The 25,019-nt window shown below is 41.5% G+C and overlaps 2 protein-coding genes and 1 non-coding gene across 3 annotated transcripts; 2 read left to right on the top strand and 1 right to left on the bottom strand.

Annotated features, from left to right (window-relative positions):
• The first annotated feature begins 2,687 nt into the window (after positions 1–2,687).
• LOC131824887 (heterogeneous nuclear ribonucleoprotein A1) lies at positions 2,688–3,990 on the top strand. Its single transcript, XM_059163527.1, has one exon. It carries the CDS (start codon positions 2,746–2,748, stop codon positions 3,706–3,708), a length of 963 nt encoding a protein of 320 aa, XP_059019510.1. The 5' UTR covers positions 2,688–2,745; the 3' UTR covers positions 3,709–3,990.
• A 15,978-nt stretch (positions 3,991–19,968) lies between these two features.
• ACTRT3 (actin related protein T3) lies at positions 19,969–22,150 on the bottom strand. The gene is made up of 2 exons (XM_059165230.1): positions 21,827–22,150; positions 19,969–21,069 (listed from the first exon to the last, which is right to left on the bottom strand). Exons 1-2 carry the CDS (start codon positions 22,024–22,026, stop codon positions 20,151–20,153), a joined length of 1,119 nt encoding a protein of 372 aa, XP_059021213.1. The 5' UTR covers positions 22,027–22,150; the 3' UTR covers positions 19,969–20,150.
• A 1,633-nt stretch (positions 22,151–23,783) lies between these two features.
• On the top strand, positions 23,784–23,856 carry TRNAV-AAC (transfer RNA valine (anticodon AAC)). Its single transcript has one exon. It is a non-coding gene; the product is annotated as a tRNA-Val (tRNA).
• The last annotated feature ends 1,163 nt before the right edge of the window (positions 23,857–25,019 follow it).

Here is a 25,019-nt window from a genome sequence, read left to right as displayed (position 1 = left end):
AAGTGAGAAGGTGGGAGAAGATGAGGTTAAAATAGGTAAAGACTGTCCTGGTTTAGACAATCTACGGCCAAACTCAAATCAGCAGCAGAGGCAAAAAAAAAAAAAAAAAAAAAAAAAAGGCAGAGATACACCCAAGTTCAGACGACCAGAGTCAATTATCAGGAGTTCCACAGAATAGATGAAGTGAGTGCGGAGACAAATGTCTCATTCTAGAATGGACTTTTGTTTTTATGTTTTCTACTATGTGCTGCTTCTGGGAAGATCTGTGGCTTTGGGTGTTGTCCTAGTGAGGAAGGGATCAAAGATTCATAAAAGCCTATCTTCAACGAGAATAAAGATTATCTCATATAAAATGAGTAGAGGCAAATATACTGACATGCTTTGGGTTGTAAATAATAATTAAACCCAACTGAAGGAGCCTCGAACAACAAAGAAATCTATAATCTCATGTAACAAAGTCTAGGGGCAGGGGATTCCAGAGTAAGTAAAGACAGCAGTGCATCAGTGTCATCAAGGATCCATTCATCCTACATTTCCCTCCAACATCGTCCTCACACTTACCCGCTGTGACGTACTGTAGATGGGTGGACCACGGGATGAATCATAAGACAGATCCAAGAAATTTCTTCTGGGGTTTAGAATCATAAAATTTAAAAGCTAATCCTGATTAATTAAAGGTTTGGGTTAGTTGAATTCTAAGTAATTGAAATTCTGTATATCATTCTTTGTATTTTCTACTTTGCCCCAGATTCCTAACATTAGTATCAGGCCACTTGCATGGATATAGATGAATTTCCTTTATTCTCATTTTCAGAACATGAAGGGATGACTCAAAATATTTCTTTTAAGGAAAGAAGTTGTGTCACTTACATTTGCATAGCAGCGTACTCTCACATGGTTTGCCTAATTTAATCTGTAGAAATCTTTGTGAGTTAGAAAGAGCAGATATTAGTAAGCTCATTTTAGAGATCAGGAAACAGGTTCAAAGTTGAGTGGATTACCCAGTGTCACTGAGAAACTATGTTGCAAAATTGAGATTTAAGCCCAGATATCCTCTCTCAATTCAATGTTCCTTCTATTTTCAGGGACAATAAATCTGATTTTCTGCACCAGATTCACATGTGAATTCAGATTTCACATGTAAAGCCATAGTCTCTGCATTACCACACTCATAACTGTTGGAATATAAGAGTTGGTTTTCAAATTAAGAATACACAAGCACTAGGGGTGCCTCGCTGGTTCAGTCAGTAAGTAGAGCATGCAACTCTTGATCTCAGGGATGTGAGTTCAAGCCCCATGTTGGGTGTAGAAACTACTTAAAAATAACATCTTAAAAAATAATAATAGAACAACATCTTTAAAAAAAAAAAAAGAATACTAGGTACTAGGGGCACCTGGGTGGCTTAGTAAGTTAAAGCCTCTGCCTTCGGCTCAGGTCATGATCCCAGGGTCCTGGGATCGAGCCCCACATCGGGCTCTCTGCTCAGCAGGGGAGCCTGCTCCCCCCTCCCCCCGCCTGCCTCTCTGCCTATTCGTGATCACTGTCTGTCAAATAAATAAATAAAATCTTTAAAAAAAAAAAAAAGAATACTCAAACAGTAAGATCAAACTGTGGGAGAGCTCCCAAAGGAGAAATCCCATAAGACACTCAAGCTAATACTCTAAATTTCAGTAAAATGAAAGCACGGCTATCACTCCTCTCCTGCCACCCACTAAAGGTTAGAAAGAAGAACAAGTCACCTGGGACATAGTGAGGCTGGAAGTACAGAAGTGACATAACTTAAAGGAGGGTGTCAAAGATCTTGCTCACCCTAGATTTTATCCTATATAAAATTCAGATTAATAGTAGGTATAGTATAATGTTTTTATGCTACTAAAATAAAATAATTATTTTCAAATTTTCAACAAAGAGTTATTTGAGTATTAGAAGAAAGAAGGAGCCCTTGCACATGACCTCGGCTCTAAATTCATACGCTGGTCAGGGAGGAGAGGGGACTGAAAGCTCCAAACCCCTAAGTACCTGGTGATTCCCCTAGCAAACAGACCCATCCTTAGCTGCTCTCCAAAAGTTACCTTATCGATGTAAACTAAGGTATGGCTAAAAGGGGTTTGTTAGAGAATATCGAGACATCTTTATCACTCTTATTACTCAGGAAATTCCAAATGTTTTAGGAGCTCTGTGCCAGAAATAGGGTGGGAGACCAATATGTATTTTTATTATAAGCAATATCACACCTCTCCAGTTGACCAAATCTAGTCTTACAATACATCACCCTGTAATTTATTGCACAAACTGAGATTCTTGAGAATAAGAAGGGACAGGATTAATAATTACACTGGAATAAGGATGCCTGGGTGACTCAGCTGGTCTAGCGTCTGACTCTTGATTTCAACTCAGGTCATGATCTCAGGATCCTGAGATTGAGCCCAACATTGGGCTCTGCACTCCGTGCAGTGTCCGCTTGAGGTTCTATCTCTGCCCTCTCTCTCTCTCTCAAATAAACAAAGAAAAAAATCTTAAAAAAAAATAATTATTACACTGAAATGATCGGCACAAGCAGGCCCTGCTTATATACAAACCAGGATTTATGGCAACTCTATAAATACTTCCACTTAGACATTTCTCATCTCACTCAACAAGAAAACAGTGGATCATTGATTTTTCTAAAAAACCTGTTTTCCTCGCTTTCTGCCTGTGGACGCCGCCGAGTAAGCATCGTTAAAGTCTCCCCTCCCACCGCCGTCATGTCTAAGTCAGAGTCTCCCAAAGAGCCTGAACAGCTGCGGAAGCTCTTCATCGGAGGTCTGAGCTTTGAAACAACCGATGAGAGTCTGAGGAGCCATTTTGAGCAATGGGGAACACTTACGGACTGTGTGGTAATGAGAGATCCGAACACGAAGCGCTCCAGAGGCTTTGGGTTTGTCACCTATGCCACTGTGGAGGAGGTGGATGCAGCCATGAATGCAAGGCCACACAAGGTGGATGGAAGAGTTGTGGAACCAAAGAGGGCTGTCTCAAGAGAAGATTCTCAAAGACCTGGTGCCCACTTAACTGTGAAAAAGATTTTTGTTGGTGGCATTAAAGAAGACACTGAAGAACATCATCTAAGAGATTATTTCGAACAGTATGGGAAAATCGAAGTGATTGAGATCATGACTGACCGAGGCAGTGGCAAAAAGAGGGGTTTTGCTTTTGTAACATTTGATGACCATGATTCTGTAGACAAGATTGTCATTCAAAAATACCATACTGTGAATGGCCACAACTGTGAAGTAAGGAAAGCGCTCTCTAAGCAAGAGATGGCTAGTGCTTCATCCAGCCAAAGAGGTCGAAGTGGTTCTGGAAACTTTGGTGGTGGTCGTGGAGGTGGTTTTGGTGGGAATGACAACTTTGGTCGCGGAGGAAACTTCAGTGGTCGAGGTGGCTTTGGTGGCAGTCGAGGTGGTGGTGGATATGGTGGCAGTGGGGATGGCTATAACGGATTTGGTAATGATGGAAGCAACTTTGGAGGTGGCGGAAGCTATAATGATTTTGGCAATTACAACAATCAATCCTCAAATTTTGGACCCATGAAAGGAGGCAATTTTGGAGGCAGAAGCTCTGGCCCTTATGGTGGTGGAGGCCAATACTTCGCCAAACCACGAAACCAAGGTGGCTATGGTGGTTCCAGCAGCAGCAGCAGCTATGGCAGTGGCAGAAGGTTTTAATTACTGCCAGGAAACAAAGCTTAGCAGGAGAGGAGAGCCAGAGAAGTGACAGGGAAGCTACAGGTTACAACAGATTTGTGAACTCAGCCAAGCACAGTGGTGGCAGGGCCTAGCTGCTACAAAGAAGACATGTTTTAGACAATACTCATGTGTATGGGCAAAAAAACTCGAGGACTGTATTTGTGACTAATTGTATAACAGGTTATTTTAGTTTCTGTTCTGTGGAAAGTGTAAAGCATTCCAACAAAGGGTTTTAATGTAGATTTTTTTTTTTTTTTTTTTTTGCACCCATGCTGTTGATTGCTAAATGTAATAGTCTGATCATGACGCTGAATAAATGTGTCTTTTTTTAAAAAAAAAAAAAAAAAAAAAAAAAAAAAAAAACCTGTTTTCCTCATATTATTAAATCCCATCTGTATTTATCCCATTTGCTCAAGCCAGAAACCTGGAATCATGCCCAGTTCTCTCTTCCACTCTCTCACAACCTTTTCATGAAATTTCTCTCATAGATCTTCCTACAAAATATGATCCAAATACATATACTTCTTTCCTCCACCCACTCCATAAGTCCTCCCTAGCCCATCACCCTGTTCACTTCGTTCATACTCTGTAATTACATATTTGCTGGCTTCCTTGTCACTATGTGTCTTCTCCAGTTTACTGCCAGGGACCCTGAGGTTTGATCACCCAGTGCCTGGCATTCCCTAACATAACAGCGCCTAACATAACAGGTACTCAATAAATGTTTATTAGATGAACGAATACATGAATAAGCAAACAGAAAAAAATAATCAAACATCCTACAGAACACCTTTGGGAAATACTGGTATAAATAGTGTGAAATTGAGAATAATATAGCTGGGTCTTTGTGCCCTATTAAAAAATCAACATCTGAATCTCTAAGACAAAGACCAAACAACCAAGAAAGATCAGAGTTAGTGCTGGGAAAAGGCAAAGTGAAGCTTGGCATGGAGAAAAGTAGAGAGACTGGTGAATTCAAACCATTCCCTCTGTTCCTCTCCTTTGCTCTCTATATAACTCAGTTTGAATTCCATATCTTGCACTATAAGAGAAAATTCCATCAATAAACAGGTCAAAACAATCTTTCTTTCTTGTTTTTTTTTTAAAGATTTTATTTATTTATTTATTTGACAGACAGAGATCACAAAGAGGCAGAGAAGCAGGCAGAGAGAGAGAGGAGGAAGCAGGCTCAGAGAGTATTCAGAGAGAGAGAGTACTCAGAGAGAGAGAGAGAGAGAGATGTGAGGCTCCATACCAGGACCCTGGGATCACGACCCGAGCCAAAGGCTGAGGCTTTAACCCACTGAGCCACCCAGGCACCCCCAAAACAATCTTTCTGATTAAGGAACACCATTATGTCTGGCAGCAAAGGGGAGCCCTGTTGATTTGGGAGTCACCACGCAGAAGCATTATCATCAGCAGTGCCATTTTTTGCTAGAGTCAGTTTGTTGCAAAAAAATACCAGAGGAAGACTTACTCCATCACAGGAATAACACCTTGGACAGTCACCCAATAACATGCATTAACTCTTAAAACATTAACTTTAAGACAAAATTAAACTAGACGGGTATTCTTGCTTTGGTTACAACGTCCTTCATGTCAATCTCTCTTTTGGAAACAACCAGCTGAGTAAGGTGAGAGCTAGTAATGGGGAAAGGACAGAATGGGAGTGGGAGACGGAGAAGGGCAGGAGAACTGCGAGTTTTCATTCCCGTGTCTCATGCACACCCACACACACCATTTTTTTCACCTCCAAGAACAAACACTCCAAGCTCACCCTGTGGTTCCAAATTCCTAGCCTTTGGACCTATATCCCTGAATAGCCTGGGGCTGTTGTCCTAATTGCTTCTGCCTCAGAATTACAGCCTCTGTGCCTCTGCTATTTGATATATTTTATTATTCATATGTTTATAAATTCTATTGTACAATTTTAAAATAAAATATGTCTATGTTAAATTATATAAATATTATATACTATAAATCTTCACAAACCATATCCGTGGCATTTGGTAGTTATAAAACCTTTCTAAGAGGAGAACATTTACTTGCAAATACAGTATATGAGGGGTGCCTGGGTGATTCAGGCATTAAGTGTCTGCCTTCAGGTCAGGTCATGATCTCAGCATCCTAGGATCGAGCCGGGCATTGGGCTCCCTCTTCAGCAAGAAGCCTGCTTTTCCCTCTCCCACTCCCTCTACTTGTGTTCCCTCTCTCTCTGCGCATCTCTCTCTGTCAAATAAATAAATAAAATCTTTTTTAAAAAACATACACTATCTGAAAGTTGCAAGTCCTGGAGCGCCTGGGTGGCTCAGTGGGTTAAAGCCTCTGCCTTCCACTCAGGTCATGATCCCAGGATCATGGGATCAAGTCCCGCATCAGGCTCTCTGCTCAGCAGGGAGTCTGCTTCCCTTCCTCTCTCTGCCTGCCTCTCTGTCTACTCGTGATCTCTCTCTCTGTGTCAAATAAGTAAATAAAATCTTTAAAAAAAAAAAAAAAAAGAAAGAAAAAGAAAAAAAAGTTGCAAGTCCTGTCTTCAGAAATGGCAATGCCACCTATCATTGTGTCCAGGGCCTGAGAACACAAAGTGGGAGAAGAGCAGGTCCAAAAACTCTGTGGCAGGCCTCCTGTGCTGAAGAGAACATCCCATTCTAGGACAGAAGCCACCGTCACCCCTCTCTGGGACAGGGCCATAGTAAGATTACTTGGCAAGATAGCAATCATAGAGCAGTCATGCCAGTCCTTCTGCAACTGTACAGGTACTTCTGAGTGGAAGCAACAAAAACCTCAACCTCAAATGGCTTAAACAACGTGATGTATCAGTTCATGCGTTCGGAAATTCCAGAAGCAGAGCAAACTTTTAAGTACAGTCCATCAGGAGCTCCACCCCCACTCCTCTGTGTTTCTCTGGATTCTGCCTCTAAGCGGTGACTCTGTCCTCACGGTGGCTTCCCTTCTAATCACCAGTAGCAGCAACATTGAGTTCTTGCTTCTTCATTCCCATCCAAGGAGAGAGACCTTAATTTCACCCAACCATTAAAGTGAAGAGCTGGACTTGTTCCAGTTGGACCCATCCCGGAACTAATCACAATGGCAAGGAAGATGGGATCAGAACCACCCAGATAAGGCGGGGGTCAGTCCATTCCACCTATAATGCATAGCTGCAAATGAATGCAGGAGGAGAGAATAAAGTAGAATGTCCATGTCCATATCCAGGCTCTGTGTTCATTTCCTCAGTCCCTATAACTTAGAACCACAAACAAAACCTTCTGAGAAACAGATTTAGCATTTTTAACCATTCTCCACCCCCCCATGCCTCCACACCCTCTCTTTCTTTCTCCCCCTCCATCCCTCCCACACTCCCCACCCTATCTTGTTCTCCCAGTCAGCTCTTATCTCCGGCTTTGTTAAAACTGATTGACCATGAAAGCAAGATAGGAAAGAGAATGAAGAAATAAGACAGGGAATGTATAATGTGTCTCTCATTTTAGTAGAAAGACTCTGGGAAAGATTCAGTGACTCAATCTGCACATTTACCCAAGGCCTGCAGCTGTGGCCAGATCTAATGCTGTACATAAGCAGATGTTTATGGTGATCAAGAAAAATTCTGTTTGGGGAAATTTTGGATGACAAAGCAAAATAGGTGGATTATCCAAAGACACTATACAAGCATGGGTGATTCTCCTTCAAACCAAATACTACCCCTCGTGTTAATCAGGCTCTCTTAGTAATTGAGAGGATAATCTAAAAACACGGCAAATGTTGTGCATAATAATATTCACAATAGCAGAGGAAAGATTGACAACAACTTAAGTATCCATCAATAGGCAAAATGTTATATCGATTTCGTACATCCATTCAATGGAGCATTAAGCAGCAATATTAACTAATGGATCTGAAGTTGCTGTAATATCACCAGAAAAAGGCTTATGATTTATTACTGAGTGAAAAAAGCAGAATTTGGAATTTGGAAAATAATTATGTAAAAATGTACCTATCAGATATAATCATGTAAAACACACATCTAAAAAGAGATTGGAAAGAAATACACCAAATAATACTTGAGTTTTATTGAAATGTGATTGTTCTCCACTTCTCAACTTTTCTTGTGATACTGTTACATTAACCTTATAACTGGAAAAAAAAAGGCATTATTACTTGGCAGATATCTACTTAGCCGCTTGCCCCTATGCTGGTAAAAATGTAATTAGAGGGGTGCCTATCTGGCTCAGTGGCATGTGACTCTTGATCTTGGGTTTGTGAGTTTGAGCCCCACATTGGGTGAGTGATTACTTAACTTAAAAACAAAAAAACAAAAAACAAAAAAACACAGCAATGACATTTAAGTGGTCTGTCCTCTGTCCTGACAGCACTCACTCATTTATTCAAGAAATAATTATTGAGCAACGATTACCTATTAGGCATCAAGGATGTATCAATGAGTAAATGATGTGGTCCCTGCTCCTATCTTGACAGCCTGGTACGAAAGGCAGACCGTAGGCCAATAATTTGTTACAAACGAGGAAAACATAGTATGAAGATAACCAAATAAGGTCATAATAGGAAGGAGAACCTATTTGAAAAGAAGGTCAGAGAGGCTTCCAAGGAAGTAGTATCTAAGCTGAGATGAGAATGAGAAGGTAGCCACAAACTGCAAGTGCTGGAGCAGGGAAATTTCAGCAGAGAACCTAAGGTGACAAAAAGCTTGGCAAGTCCTGGGAACTTGAAAGCAGGAGGCCCGAGTGGCTCGAGCACAGTGCAAGAGGAGAAGGGTAAAATGATGTCGGGAGGTAAGCAAGGATCAGCTCCTTCAAAACCTTGACAAGAATTCTGGATTTTATTGTGAATGCAACGTGAAACCACTGATGGGTTGTAGAGAGAAGAAACATGATTCAATTTGCACTATAATTAAGCTCACCCCTTGGGGGCGCCTGGGTGGCTCAGTGGGTTAAGCATCTACCTTTGGTTCAGATCCTGTTCTCAGGGTCAGGTCACGATCCCAGAGACTTGGATGGAGCCCCCACATTGGGCTCCCTGCTCAGTAGGGAGTCTGCTTCTCCTTTTCCCTCTGCCTGCCTCTCCCCCTGCTTGTCCTCTCCCCCGCCCCCCACCCTCTGTCAAATAATAAATACATAAAATCTAAAAAAGAGATCACCCTTATATTCTGGAAAATGATTTGGTGGTGAGTAGGGGACAAGATAAGCAGAGAGGCTAGTCAGGGGTGTTGACAGCCACCTGCAAAGAGACAAATTAGACTAAAAAGCTTCAGGGTATGTTTTCAAAATAGACCAGAGCATATGGTGGAATGTGGGGAATGCTAGTCATGGGTAATGGCCAGTTAATGGTTTGAGCAACTGAGCCTACAGCAGTGGTACTTACAGAGATGGGATAATAGAGGAAGAAATAGATTGGAGGGATAAAATGAAGAATTTAGTTAAATTTAAATAATACTGAACTGCCATATATAATCTACTTATATAATCTTTCTCTTCAGGAAGACCTTTAAAAATGGGGAATGTTTTTCACCTTTGAAACCTTAACATCCTGAACAATGCAACATGTTACAGATTACCATTATTCATTAAGTATTTGTTAAGCGAACGTCATAGCTTTGCAATTATTTCATCCATTCCAATGTAATAAGAAACTACTTATTGTGAAAAGCCTGATCAACGACCCTTTTCCTAACCAAAGCTGACAAGAAAAAAATTGATTGACCATTAATTATCCTTTAACTTAAAAAGAGAGAGAAAAAGTATGAGATTCTTGTTTTTTGATTCTTTGTTTAGTTTTCTGTAGTTAAACTAAAATGGGAATTAAAAGCTTTAATGTGTGTGCTTAAATTCTTGGGCCAGCTACTGACCTACTTCAAGTGATTTTACCTCCCAGTGTTTCAGTTTCTCCATTTGCAAAAGGGAGATAATGGTAGTTGCCTTATCTCACAAGGATGTCATGAATATAAGTCAGATAAATTGCTTTGCCCTCCTTGGAAAGGGGCTCTAGAAAGTAAGCATTATTAGATATGATGATGAATACTCACAACTTCAAAGATATTTTTAAATTGCCCCCCAAGTCTTTGAACACGTTAAGCCTATGAATAGCACTGTGTTAGGTGTTTATACATTTCTGGCAAGCTTTCACCTCTTGTTAAAGCAGTAAATGGTCTTTGAACAAATGTATTTCTCATTCTTTGATAACTACGCTTCCTTGTTTGTACACTTGAGAGATGATTATCATCTAGCATGTGAGGTCAAGTTGAACTCTTTGGTGCCATTATAGTTCAACTGCAGCTTTAATTGAGTTTTTCTTCCAAGGTTGAAAATAAGTCCTTTGGTAAGCTACTTGCACTCTAAAAAGTGATTGTGAGGTGAATGTAACTATTTTATGCAAAAGATATGTATAATGTTTTTCACTTTAGCTGCAATATCCTCATTCAAAAATTGATATGAAAAATTCAGTATTTTTAATTTCTTCATTGTTGCATTTTTTGATGTTTTCTTAAAATTGCTTTCAATAGCGATAATTATGCATTTTAACATTATAAATACAGACAGTCCATGACTTACAATGGTTCGACGTACAACTTTTTTACTTTAGGAAGCTGCAAAAGCGATACGGATACTTCTAGTAGAAACCATACTTGAAAGTTTGAATTTTGATCTTTTCCTGGGCTGTCAATATATGGTGAGATGCTCTCTCGAGATGCTGGGCAGTGACAGCAAGCCACAGGTCCCAGTGAGCCACACAATCACAGGGGTGAACAACCAATACACTTAAAGCCATTCTGTATCCATACATAGTCATTCTGTTTTTTCACTTTCTGCACAGTATTCAACAAATAACAGATATTCAACACTTTATTATAACATAGGCTTTACTTTAGAGATATGACCCAAGTGTAAGCTAATGTAAGTATTATGAACGCATTTAAGGTAGGCTAGGGAAAGCTATGATATTTGCTGGGTTAGATGTATTAAGTGTATTTTTTATTTATGATACCTTCAACTTACAATGCAGTTATCAGGACATAGCCCCATCTTAAGTTAAGAAAGATCTATATCAACAGCCAGGGTACACCGATAAATATCACCAAAGTAAAAATGTATAGGCCTCAAGACAGAATACAGGGGCGCCTGGGTGGCTCAGTGGGTAAAGCTACTGCCTTCGGCTCAGGTCATGATCTCAGGGTCCTGGGATCAAGTCCCGCATCGGGCTCTCTGCTCAGCGGGGGAGCCTGCTTCCTCCTCTCTCTCTCTCTCTGTCAAATAAATAAATAAAATCTTTAAAAAAGAAAATTTATAAAAAAAAAAAGAATACAGGATAGTAAACATAGAGAACATTTCTTTTTTTTTTCCAGATTATTTTATTTCTTCATTTAAATACTCTTTATGCACAAACATATTTTAGTTTTATGATTAGGGAGGAAAGCAAATAAATCGTATACATTTCTTCAATTTCATAAATCTCTTATATGCATTCCTAGGACTTAATATTTATTTCCAAATTAAATATACACCCCAATAACACATATTAAATTATTGCATAAACTCTTTGGTTTTTTTGGTTTTGTTTTTGGTTTGTTTCTTGGAAATATAACAGACTTCTTTTTAACTAAAAGCCAAGAGAAATCAGCTGGTCATCAGTGTTTCGACACTTAACAACTGGGTTTATAAAGCTTTTCTTAATATCAATGAAACTTTTTTTTTTTTCAAAATTAGCATTAATGAAAGAACAAACAGTAAAGTTCTTCCTTATCTACAAAAGCTCCCTAAAAGATGGAAGATCCTAGCCACACCCACTTACTACAAAACTCCAGGAAAAAGCAGAACCAATCATTTGTTAATTCTCAGCTTTTTTTCTCCCACCTTAGAGCACGCGAAACAAGACTGCCTTTCTTGACAACACTAACATACATCTAGAGAACAAACATTTCTTATAATAGACGTGCATCAGGTTCATCATCAGGAATATATTTAAAAAACTCTCAAACCATTAGCATTTCCTTCCTTATCCACACATCTCTTACCTATACACCTAACACAAATCAAAACTCTCTCTGCTCGAGTAGCCAAAACACTCCCAGTCAAGTGCTATAAAATTGTTCTTTGCAAAGTAAGAGAATAAGGCCTACTTCTCTTCTCTTAGGTAACACTGTTCCAGGTAAGTCTTAATATATCCACTCAACAGACGTGGCATCTGAAACGGGGTGCCTTACACTAATCTCCTAGCGAGGTCAGAACACAGGCTAAATAAAAATGCTTGACCACAATGATACCCTTTCTTCCTGTTTCCTTTTTCTCTCCAGGAAGAAATTAGAATTTGAGGCAACACAAATGAAGACACTGAACACTCTGATAACTTTCTAGGAGGGGAGAGTTAACCAGGAAAGTGGAATAGGAGAGAGAAAATGGACTCAATTCCACCAAGTGATGGTGGAAGCCTGCTCACGGTCCTACCAGGATCTGACAGAATGGACACTGAGGGACAATAGGCCCATCCCTCAGGAAGAACACTGGGGAAAATACCATAGGCCCTATATATGGGGGAAGGAGTAGCATTACTATTTCAGAATATTATTTAAGTTTAATTTTGAAATTTCTGTCTCCAGCAATATACCCAAGGGCCTATAATAGATACCAACAGCAAAACTTCTTCTCAAATTCAATTATCCTGGGTAGACCTTGAACTGGTGGGATGGCCCAAACCCCTACACTTCTAGGGAATACCTAACTGACCTCTGGTACTGGGGAATTTGCCTAGGCCAAAGGACATAAATTAGCCTATGATGGGAGAGATTTTACCTCAAAAGGCTTTTCGAATGGCCCATTGCAATGACTTCTGACACCAACGACCCAAGTTTGGCCAGACTTCACAGGTTAAAAAGGCACAGTCCTCCACAAGTCTGCCTTTACATCAGATACAAGCGACAAGTTTGAGGGTCCCAGGCCACCTTCCCTTCTAAGCTGCTGGCTACAAATTTAGGGGTTTTCAAGTCTGAAAATTTGGTAGGATAACTCCCAGAACTCAGGAAAATTCAATACTTATAATTACAGTCTTATCGTAGCAAAGGAATTCAAATTGGGACCAGTAAGAAGGAAAGATGCATAGAGTGAGGTCTGGGAGGGTCCCAGATGTGGAGTTTCCATTGTCCTCTCCTGGGTCCTCAGGGACTTATTCTCCCAACTCATTGCTATGTGACAAGACAGATTATTACAAATCAGGAAAGTTCATTCAAGTATCAATGTGTCCAGAGTTTCTACTGGGGTTTCATTATATCAGTATGATCAGCTAAATCATGTATCAGTCTCTGCCCACCCAGCCTACCCCTCCCCCCTTCCCAGGAGGCTGGACTGATAACCCCATGTTTGTTCTTCCTGGCATGAACAGCCCCGGACTGAGTCACCTCATACTATTAGCCACCTCACAAACTGTGAGGGGCCCGCCATGAACAAGAAAGGCACTCCTACCACTCGGGGAATTCCAAGGGTATAAAAGCTTCTCCCCACAACTCAGAAACAAAGACTAGCCAAATTACTTAGAAACCCATGCAATATTTAAATTCTATTTCACACAAGCTACCAACATTTAAAAATCTGTGTTCACATAAAATACTAAATGTGTCGTCCTCCCCTAACATCTCGGCAACTTTCTGCCTCCATTCCCATAAAGCTGCTGCCCCCTTTAGAAGGGACTCATGCTTCCTGCCATCTCCCTCCTCTCTGTTTTCTTATTGGAGTGAATCGCTCCTTTGTTTCCTTCATGCAAACATTTAAATTCGCAAACTCTGGCCTAGGCCTGGCTGTTTTTACTGCATCACACAAATTAACTTCAAGGAATAAATCACGAAGGAATGACAATTACCTCATTTCATTCTCCACTGCAAACTTCTCCTCCTCTACACTTTCTATGAGGCTGGGCACATGTGCACACATATGCATGCCTGTACCATGTACGTGTCTCCTATGTCTTGAGCCAGGCTAGCATGACATTTTTGACTGCAGAACCAGGACAAGCTAAATATAATATTGCGTCATTTTCAGAGTCAACAATAGCCCACCCAGGAACTTACAAAAGAAGACTCTCATTCTAAAAACAAACCAAAACCTAGGTTTCTCAGTATTTTCAAAGCTATAGCTTCCTTCATGAGCATAAAATTCTCACATCCTCCTTTATTCTTTGAAATTCAACATCATTCAATGAAAGTAAGTGGGACAAGTGTCGTTATTTTCAAACTTTACATACTCCTTCTCCCTTTGTAAATCACTTGTTTAAAGAACATAAAAGGCGTGAAACAAGTCCCATCTACTTCAGTGGCCATGGGGACACTTCTAATCTCTCTCAGGTACAGGTGTCACAAACAGCCCTTGAGTTGATCTCAGTATTTGTGAATTTCCTATTTGGAATTCATCTACTCACTAAAATTTGTAATGCCAGAATCAGTCATCACAAACATGTGCAGGGCAGTGAAAAATTTGAGTCACCTGATTATGAAGGTTCCCCACTGAGGCCAAAGTGACACTATACATTCTTGTTCCAAAAGAACACTGTAACTAACTTCCCTTTTTGTGTTCTATTTAGTGGCACTATTTTTGGATTTTTGTGCTTTTTTCTTAATGATTTTGCCATTTAAAACGACCCTCAAGCATAGTGTTCAAGTGCTATCCTGTGTTCCCAAGTACAAGAAAACTCTGGTATGACCTAAAGAGAAAATAGTGTGCCAGATAAGCTTTGTACAGGCATGATTATAGTGTTAACATGAGTTGAGTGTTAATGAATTAACAACATATATTAAATAATATATTAAAAATAGTAAGTCAACAATATAGAGTATACTAATACAGTTCTTCAAACAGAAACACACATAAAACAAGATTATGTATTAATCAGTTAATGAAGATGTTGTGACCAGAGGCTCACAGAAACTAAATTCTTTATTTTCCCTGACAGAAATGGTTCAGTATTCCCTAATTCAGTGTTTATGATGACTTTACAGAACCTAAGTACCATAAATGATACAGATAACTGTACTTGTAAAATAGTGACACACACAAGGGACTTTACAGCACAAAATCACATCAAAGACACCATGGAGGGAGTGGGGGTGGGGATGGAAACTAAGCTCACAGGCAACTAACCATTAAGGATGCTATTTTATTTTAAACCAGCAAATGATGGTGGAGTTAATGCTAGTCATTCCTCCCAGCCAAACCAATGCAGCAGTAAGATGCCACATATTAAACAGAAGACTGAACTTTAAGTTGGGAGGTCTTGTTGCTGGTCCCAACTCTGCAAATAATTAATTAGGCAAGTCACCTAAACCCATTTAAGCACCAGTTTCTTTATCTGCTAGAGGGATTTAAATCTGTAGCAGTTAAGTTACATTTGCCATAATTATCTACAAAAGGTTTCCATGTAAATTTTCTTATTGAATGAACTTGATGGCTGCTTCTTACTCCAAAACTATGAAACTTAAGAGAATCATTTTGCCAAAATAGAATAAATAAGTCAAGTGTTTATAATACTAAGAAGACCTTTCCTTTGGAATGTTTACAAGATACTAGCCAGAGGGAGGACTTTAAATATGAGAACAACAACAACAACAACAACAAAAAAAAAAAAACAGCTGTGGACTTATTTTTTAATTATATTTATTCAATTACATTTTCTTTTTTAAAAATGAGCTAAAAACATTCCCAGTAGATGGCCATCCTTGCCTCAGGCCTCATAATACCACCAATTTTATGGATGTGGAGAAGCTAAAGTACCACTAGAGGGAGCAGGAACAAAAGACTTATTTTTAGTTCAAGGAACCCAGACAAACTTCAAGGGACTTCAAAGATCAACTTCTGAGTAAAAGGAAACTTAGTGATGCTTAGGTACTTCAAGAATCTAAAAAATCAGAACTAGACTTCACTTGGTTACTCACCTTGTGTCCTTTCCACAAAACTATGCTGACTGGGGAATTTTTTTTCATTTTACTTAGAGAACATTACCAGCAACAGTGAATTTCAGTTTTTTCCCATATCCCATTTCTCATTTTTCCTTTAATAGGGTTAAAAACTGTGTTAGACAACACCGAGGGTCCTATTTTGGGTAATGGGCTGACATACACATTTACAAATTTGCTGACCTGGTCCTCCTGACTTACTGTTCCCATTGTCATGTCAGATTTGAGATGGGTATCACCCGGATCATTTGCCTTTGTAAGCCAGCACGCCACTGGCTATTATCTCTCCCAGTAACTGACCACAGAATAGCCCTCTTAAGGAGGTGAAGGCACAGATTTGGTAAGAATCCAGTACGTAAACCTGGAATTAGGAATTAGCTTTTGGGGATGAGTGGGCAAAAGGGCCTGTAGGTGGTTTCTTTTAACCTAGTGGGCCACCAGCTTATTTTTTCTGGAAGACCACCAGATTCAGTGGGGGCAGGGAATGTATTTCTTTGTAAACTTCTTTGTTTGTCACCACCTAACACTTCGCATCCAGAGGCAGAAGAAAAGTCAAACGCAACCACCATTTATGAACGCAATTTTCATGTTTTGACAACACACTAGTTTTAGTTAACAAATGCTTACGAAATGTTTAAAAATCTCGCACCCGATTGAGGACACAGAGAAATCTACTTTTATTATGGCAGAAAGTTCAAAATCCGCAGAGCAGAAAATACGTGAAATATAAATGCGCAACAAAACCTGATGTGGGGCATTAAGACAAAAATCCTGCAAAAGAATGGCTAGCTAGCTGCTTGGCTCAATGCCCTTCCACCTATCTTTCTACCAATCTGCACGCATCCTGGTCCACCAGCCCGCAGGTCTGGGGATCCACAGGCCCACCACTGATGGGGAAAGGGAGACCGAAGCGCACAAAAGGAGTGCCCACAACCCCTTCCCGTGGGAAAGTCGACTGCGGGCCTCCAGCAGACCCTCTGCAGGCGGCGTGTGTGTGAGCCTAGTCCCGGGTGCAAGTCCCACAGCTCAGGGAAGCGCACCGCGCGAGGGGACCCGCTCCGTTTCTCTCCCTGCGGCCAGAGCCTCGCCCTTGGCCCCCAAGGGTCCCGCGGCTGACAGAGCCCAACTCTTCGCGACGGCAATGGGTGCCTCCGGAGAAGCCCCGGGCCGACCGCGGCCTCCAGGCGGGATGCGGGGGCTAAGCGGGCGAGTCACCGCAGGCTCCCGGGAGGGGCGAGCAGGCCAGCCGCTGACATTTTTTGTTTGCTCCAAACTGGATGGTGTGTGGCAGTAGGCCAAGGCTTTTCCGCCCGCTGAAAGTCAGCGAGAAAAACAGCGTGCGGGGAACAAAAGCGCAGCGCCTACGCCCGTTTCAGTTAGGGTTAGACAGAAAATGACCGCCACCCCTCCCGAGCCCACCCTCCGCAACCCGAACTGCACCCGGCCGCGTCTCCCTATAAAGGGAGCGGCCGCGGCCCGCGCCGATTGGCCGGAGCCCCTGTCTCGGCTCTCGCGAGAGCCGGAGCCGGCCTCGGCACTCCCCCCCCCCATCCCCCGCCAAGTTCTATTTCCTGCCATGCGGACCCTCGCGCCCCTCCTCCACGTTCCTTAGGGAGCGTGTTGTGTGTTTTTTCCCGTCCGTGCTTCAGAAGTGGAAAGTTGCAGTAAATCCCGGCTCCGTTTTCCATCCCCTACGGACCGGACACGGTGCGCTCAACCATCTTAAAAAGTGGAGTTCACAGAAAAATTTTAGGGCCGGGGAAACAGAACAGGGATTCGTAACTCACATTTGTTAGAGATCTTTAAGAAAATAGATTCTCGGACAGCCTTGACTAAACCAGAATATTGGCGCAGCTCCTTGGACCGCCTTGGAGTTCCTACCCTGCTCCTCTCTCATTAGAATGCCGCTCTTCCAACTTCTCCTTGAACAAAGAGTGGGTTTTATTAAGTATAACTACTTCGTTCTTAATTTTAACATTCAGGATGGAATCTACCTTTTATTACGAATAAAAGCTTCTCAGTCGTTGACTTTGCTTTAATATTGTGACTAGTTTAAAAAAGAACAATCCACCATAAGTTGTAGCGGGTTTCCATAATAGCCGGTGTAATACTGTTTTACATACAACTGGCAGATCCTGATTGTTGAATTCATGTTGCATTGGGTGAATTCTGGGGAGCTGTCGCTGTGGACACGTCAATCTGAGAGAAAAGCTAAATGTTAGGGGCATCGGTTTCCAAAGATTGTAAGGGCGGGGAAAATACAAACGTGATTTTCTAACTTTATTCTCTATCCCTAGATTATTTGAGAAGGATCATCTATGACCCCATGTTAGAGGCTGAAGTCAGTACAGAATAGTCCAGATTGGTGGTTGGGTTAACTACCTGAGACCATGCTTAAGGATCGTTGGCCTGCCTAATGTAGCAAGCTACTTTGGGATCACTTTAAACTTAAGTCTAAACTACTAACCTGTTTAAATCTCAATTTCTTAATTTGTAAAATGGTAATAAGACTTGTCTTGCCCATCTCTCTGGGATGTCAAAGTTGAAGTCAGATAATTAGGTAGCCTTATTTTCTTTTAGAAAAAAAAAAAGCACTTTAAGAATTCTAAAGTGAAAAGTGAGTTCATGCTCTCTACAGTGATTTTGAATCTAGTGAGTGCAGCATCAACTGTTCAAACTGCCCTCAGAGAATTATTTTCCACACTTTATCCAATCTAGGTTTGCCTACAATCACTAAAGTGGGAGAGAAGTACCAAGGAACAAAATGCATCTCTTCACAAATGCTTGACTCAGGTCTACTTACTGCTACTTGTACAATGTGCCCATTGTTTTTACACCTTGGAGCCTTTGCACTAACGTTCCCACTGCCCAGAGTATGCTTCTGGTCAGTTCTAAATCTCTACATACTTACCGGGAGTGCACCATAGAGAGCATCAGGGAGGGAGATAGAGATGAAAAGGGAAATTCTGCAATCCCTAACTTCTAAGAACATAGCTAGTGCAGGAGAAAGACAAGCAAACCAAGTAAGGTTGCATAAATTAAGTGGTCAATAGAAGTACAAGTAATGCAATATGCTGGAGTACAAAATGAATTTTGGCTGCGTGGAGGAAGTAGCATCTAAGTTGGACCTCTAAGTTATCTAATTCTATAACCAAGAAAACCTTTTATTGTATTTTGAAAATATCTCTAGGGACATTATCCCATTTGAACCCCACAACGACCCTGTGAGACGGACAGAGATCAGCAGCCCCACTTTATGGATGAAGAAATTGATCTTCAAATTGTGGTGCAGTTGGTAGGTGGTAGAGCCTGGACCGAAATCCATATAGGCTGTCCCTAAATTCTGAGGAAAGGGCATTGCATTGGGTTTCAGTTCCAGCTGTCTTTCAAGCCCAGCCCCAAACCTAAGTCTACTAGAAAAGTCTACCTTGAGCCTTCAAGGTATTTCCCTCCGTTGAGCCCCAGAGCATTTCATATTTCTCTGAGAACATTAAATCACTTCTATCCAGTATTACTATAATTAAGGTAAAAATTTCACCTCTAATACTAGACTGCTGGCTTCTTAAGGAAAGGCTCTGACTCCTAATTGAGCATTCATTGCACTTAGCACAGTGCAGTGTATAGAGCAGATATGAAATACTTATGTTAATAGTGCCGTCATTATCAGGAATACAGGTCATTTTACACCTTTCTTCTACCATTCATATCTAATTTGACACCAAGACTTGTCAGTTTTTTGCAATTTCTTCTTTTTAATTCCTATTGCCTATAATCTTGAGTATAAAACTTGACTACTTTATATCTAGATTAATAAATTAACTGATCAAATCTCCAGGGCCTTCCCAGTCCAATTTATCTTCCAAACTACAACCACATTCATCTTAATTTCCTGTGTCTCCTGCTTTTTGTCTTTAATTATTCCCCTCTGTCTATGGGACATTTAACACAAAGACTTGTTCTTAGCCTGTTCCCTGTGAGACCTTCGTTTCACTACCACCAGTCTGGTAAGCGTGTTTTGAATATGCTTTGTTCATTCTCGTCCAGAGACCCTGGCTCTTTTCCATTATGCTTTTCTGGATATCTGCCCTCTTCCTCTTCCTCTACCACACACCCATTCTAATGCCACTCCATTCATGATGGCATACCTTTGCTATAAAATCTTTCCTCACAACAACCTTCTTTCCATAAACCTTAACAAACTTAAATCTATATCACTCATTTGGCACACATGTTGTACTACAAATTGTTCTTTTTCCAAAGGAAGTACAAGATCTCCAAGGTCAAGAATAGTTTCCTCTAGCATTTAATTTGGCTCTACTCAATGGTTTACTTTACCATTATTTTCCCCCAACATAGAAATGCAAGAGACATGGACAGTCCAATAATTCAAATACTTCCTGTTCCCCCAGGTACTTATAATATACAGTTTTCTGTCACAAATACTCAAAACATTTTTTTCTAACCATTTCATCTGTATTCAGAAGCACCTTTGATGTACTATGTTGGGTCCAACTTCTTTAAACTCGGCCTCGGTGATCCACATGTCCTGGAAGGCAGACAGGGATGCAAGAATAGAGCCTCCCATCCACACTGACAGTTTCCTTTCTGGGGGAGCTGTAACCTGCACTGGCGTATTGGCAGGTACCATATTTGCTATATCTTTAACTAGCCGCTTGTCCAAACCAGGGAAAGAGGTTGATCCCCCAGCAAGGACAATATTAGAGAAAAACGAATTCCTCAGGTCCGTATCGCATTTCATTATGCTGCTGAAACACAACTTATCGATGCCAGGGGTATCAAGGTTCATAAGATGTGGAGAGAAGAGGGCCTCTGGACAATGAAAGAGCTGGTCCTGGAGCTTGATCATCTTTCCATCAGGCAGGTGGTAAACTTTCTCTACAAACTCAGGATTCTTGGCCATTTCCTCTTCATAGTTCATTACCACATAACAAGAGGTTTCCTTAATGTCTGCAACAATCTTTCTGTCTGCAGTACTAAGCAACATGATGCCATGGTCCTTCAACAGCATCATGAGGTAGTTGGTGAGGTCAAGGCCTGCCAGATCTAGCTGCTGGACGCCATGAGGCAGACAGTAACCCTCGAAGATGGGCACACACTGGGTCACCCCAGCACCTGAATTCAACACAAAGCCAGTTGTGAAGCCAGCGGCAAAGAGAGCAAGCACCCCTTGGATGCACATATAGAAGGCAGGAACCTGCAAATGCTCAAAAAACACTTCAGTGATCTGTTGCCGGTTCACCAGTGGGTTCAGTGCTGGCTCGGTAATCAAGACTGGGCCATCACAGGCCTTTAGCTTCAGATTATGATCATAGATATGCTTCCACATGATTTCCATGTCTCCCCAGGAAGTAACCAGACCACGCTCCACTGGATAGCTGTAGGAAAAGCAATAAGATAAATGGCAGCAGGTTTTGCTCTTTTGTTTTTTGTTGTTTGTTTTTGTTTTTGTTTTTTTACAATGACAGCTTTTAATTTTTCTAGGGCAGTGACAGCCAGGCAGAAAAGGTAACTGCCAGCAACAGTTAGCATAGCTACTCTCTTCCTCCGCAATTTTTGTTGATTTCCATTTTTCCCACCTTTAGAAGACAAATAATCCTTTATTTTTTTTTTAAAGATTTTATTTATTTGGCAGAGAGAGACACAGCCAGAGAGAGAACACAGCATGGGGAGTGGGAGAGCGAGAAGCAGGCTTCCCTGGGATCAGGGAGCCCGATGAAGGGCTGATCCCCGGACCAGGATCATGACCCCAGTGGGAGGCAGATGCTTAACATCTGAGACACCCAGGCGCCCCCACAAAAATCATTTTTAAAAAATCAGGGAATCTTTACATAATAGTATAGTTTTAAAATCAATTAATTAAAGAAACCCACATGATGAGGGTACTATGAATTAAGTGATATTCTTAATGAACTTATATTTTATGAATAACTTTATACATTTGAATACATCTGTTTAGATACCAAGAGCAAGTGATGTTCACTCTTGGATGTTTAGCACCCCTTGGAGATTTGTGGCCTGCACCAGCGGGCTGAAACTTTCCTGTTCCTCGTTTCCATATCCTGGCAACTTTGAGCCCCTCATCTGGATTCCCCCTGCCCCTAGTGGGTCCTGCCTGCTGGGAGAAGGCCATACCTGATGGACAGTGAGTGTCTTCTTTCCTGCGCCTCATCGCCCACACACAGTTCTAGCGCGCTCTTGGCCTCCCAGTTCTGGCCTTTGGCTCGGCCGATAATATTCGGGTATACAAACTGGGGTTCCCGCGAGCCAGCCAGGCCCGCCTTGATCATTCCTGAGCCGTTGTCGATCACCACTGGTAGCTGGTAGTAGCTCATGCCGCCGCTGCCTCCTGTCGCCTGGCCACACCGGCCACCCTGCCTGTGGGCTGCGCCAGTGGGGCGGAAAGTGCGGGGGCACAGGCCCTGGACAGAGTTAACAGACCCACCGCCAGGAACGTCGCGTCACAAAGGCCCCGGCCTGCCCCACTAGGCCTGCGCCCTGGCCAGGGCGCGCAGGGGGCAGGGAGAGGCCTGGCCCATTGACTCTCCAAAGTACTGCCCACCGATTGCCTCTCACAGGGGCTGGGTCACTTGCCACCCCCTGGAATCCAGAGATGCCAGTATCAGGAAAACCCAACTTTCTTCCCTGAAGATACAAATCTAGCCCTTTACAAGTGGCTTTCTCTAATACCTGGGTGGGCCATGAAAACAATTTTCTTTTCCAAAGGCTTTAAATTCCGCCTAATAGGCATCTGTCCATGGAAAGCTCTGGAATGTGCCCTTGAAAGTAGGAAAAGGTGGAGAGAAACAGGGGAAAGTTGTCGAAGAAGCTGAATTTCAGAAGAAGCTTCTGAAACCCTCCTTAACTTATGAAAAGAAAAAGGAAAAAAATGCTGTGATTTAACGTGGGTTTTATACAGATGAACAAAGGGGAAGGGAAGGAAAAATGAAATAAGGTAAAGACAGGGAAGCAAACCTTAAGACTCTTAAATATAGGAAACAAACTGAGAGGTGCTGGGCGGGGGAGGGATGGGATAATTGGGTGATGGGCATTAAGGGCACGTGATATAATGAGCACTGGGTGTTATGTGCAACAGATGAATCACTAAATTCTGCCCCTGAAACTGATACTATAATATATGTAAACTAACTTGAATTTAAATAAAATCTTGAAAGAAAAAAAAAGTGGGTTTTATATACTTTTATTATTGTTTCTATATGATGGGCAAATACTTTGTTGTGTTTCTTTCCTGCAGTTTCTAAGCAAAATGTACTCAAAACCAAAATGGTAGAGTCTTGCTTTTTTTTTTTTTCTTTTGATTGATTGATTGATTTTTAAGAATCTCAGCTGGTTATCCCTTGTGTGATATGTAAGGTCATTCTCATTTCCTAAAAATACTTGATTTTTAGGCATAAGGACGTGCCTGCCTGTTTACAAGAAAAGCGATATTCCCTCGGTCATGTGAAGTGCAAGATTAGAATAATTTAAGTACACTGCGTGCCAAAACGTGCATCTTGGTGTTTGATTTTTTTTATCCCCTTAATTCTACACACTGTGTGGAGAATTTTAAAGTAGGCAAGTTCGGACCTCTGGTTGGTCTATGAGAGCAGGGGAGGAAATTCAAAAAAGCCCGTCCTTCCACCAGAGGCTGGAAGGGTCAAGTTACTAAGTAACAGAGGTGGCATTTGCTGCTGCAGACCACTGCAAGAAGGGGGACTCCAACGAAGCCCCGCACTTGCCCCGGGCTTCTCAGCACTGCGTGGCGGGGAGAGAATGCCAAATAAAACATTTCTTTCCCACAGAAGAGAGTGTACCAAAAGGAAGTGCAAGGAGCCAGTGCTAGGTTTCTGCAGCGGTCCGTCCCTAGGGGCCGGGGGCGGGGGGGGGGGGGGGCGCGGAGGGGGGGTATCGCACGCAAATTCCAACTTTCAAAATACTTTCAGCATCACACAATTAAAAGTGTAGTCATTTTTCCTTTTCTGTTTGTTTGTATTTTTTTCTATAAAAGCTACCTTAGTACTGCTTTAAGTGCCGGGAAGTCCATGGAACTACATCCATATCTAGGCCATTCTGAAGCTGAGAAGCCAGCGAGGTTTCCGTAGTGTAGTGGTTATCACGTTCGCCTAACACGCGAAAGGTCCCCGGTTCGAAACCGGGCGGAAACAAATGCTGCACATTTTTCTTTACTACCAGGTTTCCTCAAACAGGGCCGTGTCACTTTTACCAATCTAGCTTTCTAAAAGACAATCTAAATACAAACTTGTGGAACAGTATAAATTTGAACTTTCACCTTGGTTATTTTATTCAGCAAATGTTTTCACTGACCACTGGAGACGCAGAAATGTTTCAAAATTAGAAAAAAAAAATTTCAACTCCCAAACAACTACTGATAAATAATGTAATGTACAACCTAGAGAGGAGCGCAAACACGGTGTTAAAAACTGTTAGCCCTGTTGTCTCCTGAGCATTCTTTGTATTACAAGTTATTTAATTTTCCATTAGTTCTCCCCTTCAGATTGCAAATTCCCCTAAACGCCAAGAGACCATATATCACTCATACTATGCATAGTTGGTGTCACGCTTAACACCTGGTAGACTCATAACTATTTCTACTGAAAAGGGTTCCGACAAAATATAAAAGAAATAAGAAAGATGAAATCAAGAACCCAACTCAGCTTTTTCCTGTTATAAAAATAATGATAGTGACTTTATCCACAGATATGATTTTTACAGACGAGAGAAAAGAAGCTAAAGAGGAAACAATGTAATTGGAAAAATCTCGGAAGAAACGAATAAATTCCAGTTGCTGTCCTTTAAAACGAAATCATAAGTAAATATCCTAAAGTCCTGACACTACTTTTTTTTTTTTTTTTTAGTATTTTATTTATTTGGCAGAGAAACAGCCAGGACAGGAACAGGAGCTGGGGGAGTAGAAGAGGGAATGCAGGTTTCCCGCCGGGCAGGAAGCCCGATGCGGAGCTCGATCCCAGGACCCTGGGACCAGGACTTGAGCTGAAGGCAGACGCCTAACGACTGAGTCACCTAGGCGCCCCTGACACAACTTTTAACAAGAAAAAATGAAGTTTTGTTTTTCCGAGGCTTATGACGCCCACCAAAAACTAGGGAAAAATTCACCCTAACATATTAACATATTAACTAACATATTAACGTTTGTATGTTACGCAGATATCTGGCATCCTTTTCCTTCACTGTACAAAATCTGCATCCGATGTAAATCACTATATTAAAATTTTCCTGGTCCAGACGCAGAACCTCTTCCGGTATAAAGCCCACCTTCCTGCAATGTTGCGCGTGCCCAGTGTACCCT

Source organism: Mustela lutreola, chromosome 2 (assembly GCF_030435805.1).
Source record: "Mustela lutreola isolate mMusLut2 chromosome 2, mMusLut2.pri, whole genome shotgun sequence".
In the NCBI taxonomy this organism is placed as follows: domain Eukaryota; kingdom Metazoa; phylum Chordata; class Mammalia; order Carnivora; family Mustelidae; genus Mustela; species Mustela lutreola.
Note: the sequence above shows the minus strand (reverse complement) of the source record. Positions and strands in the feature narration are given on the sequence as shown.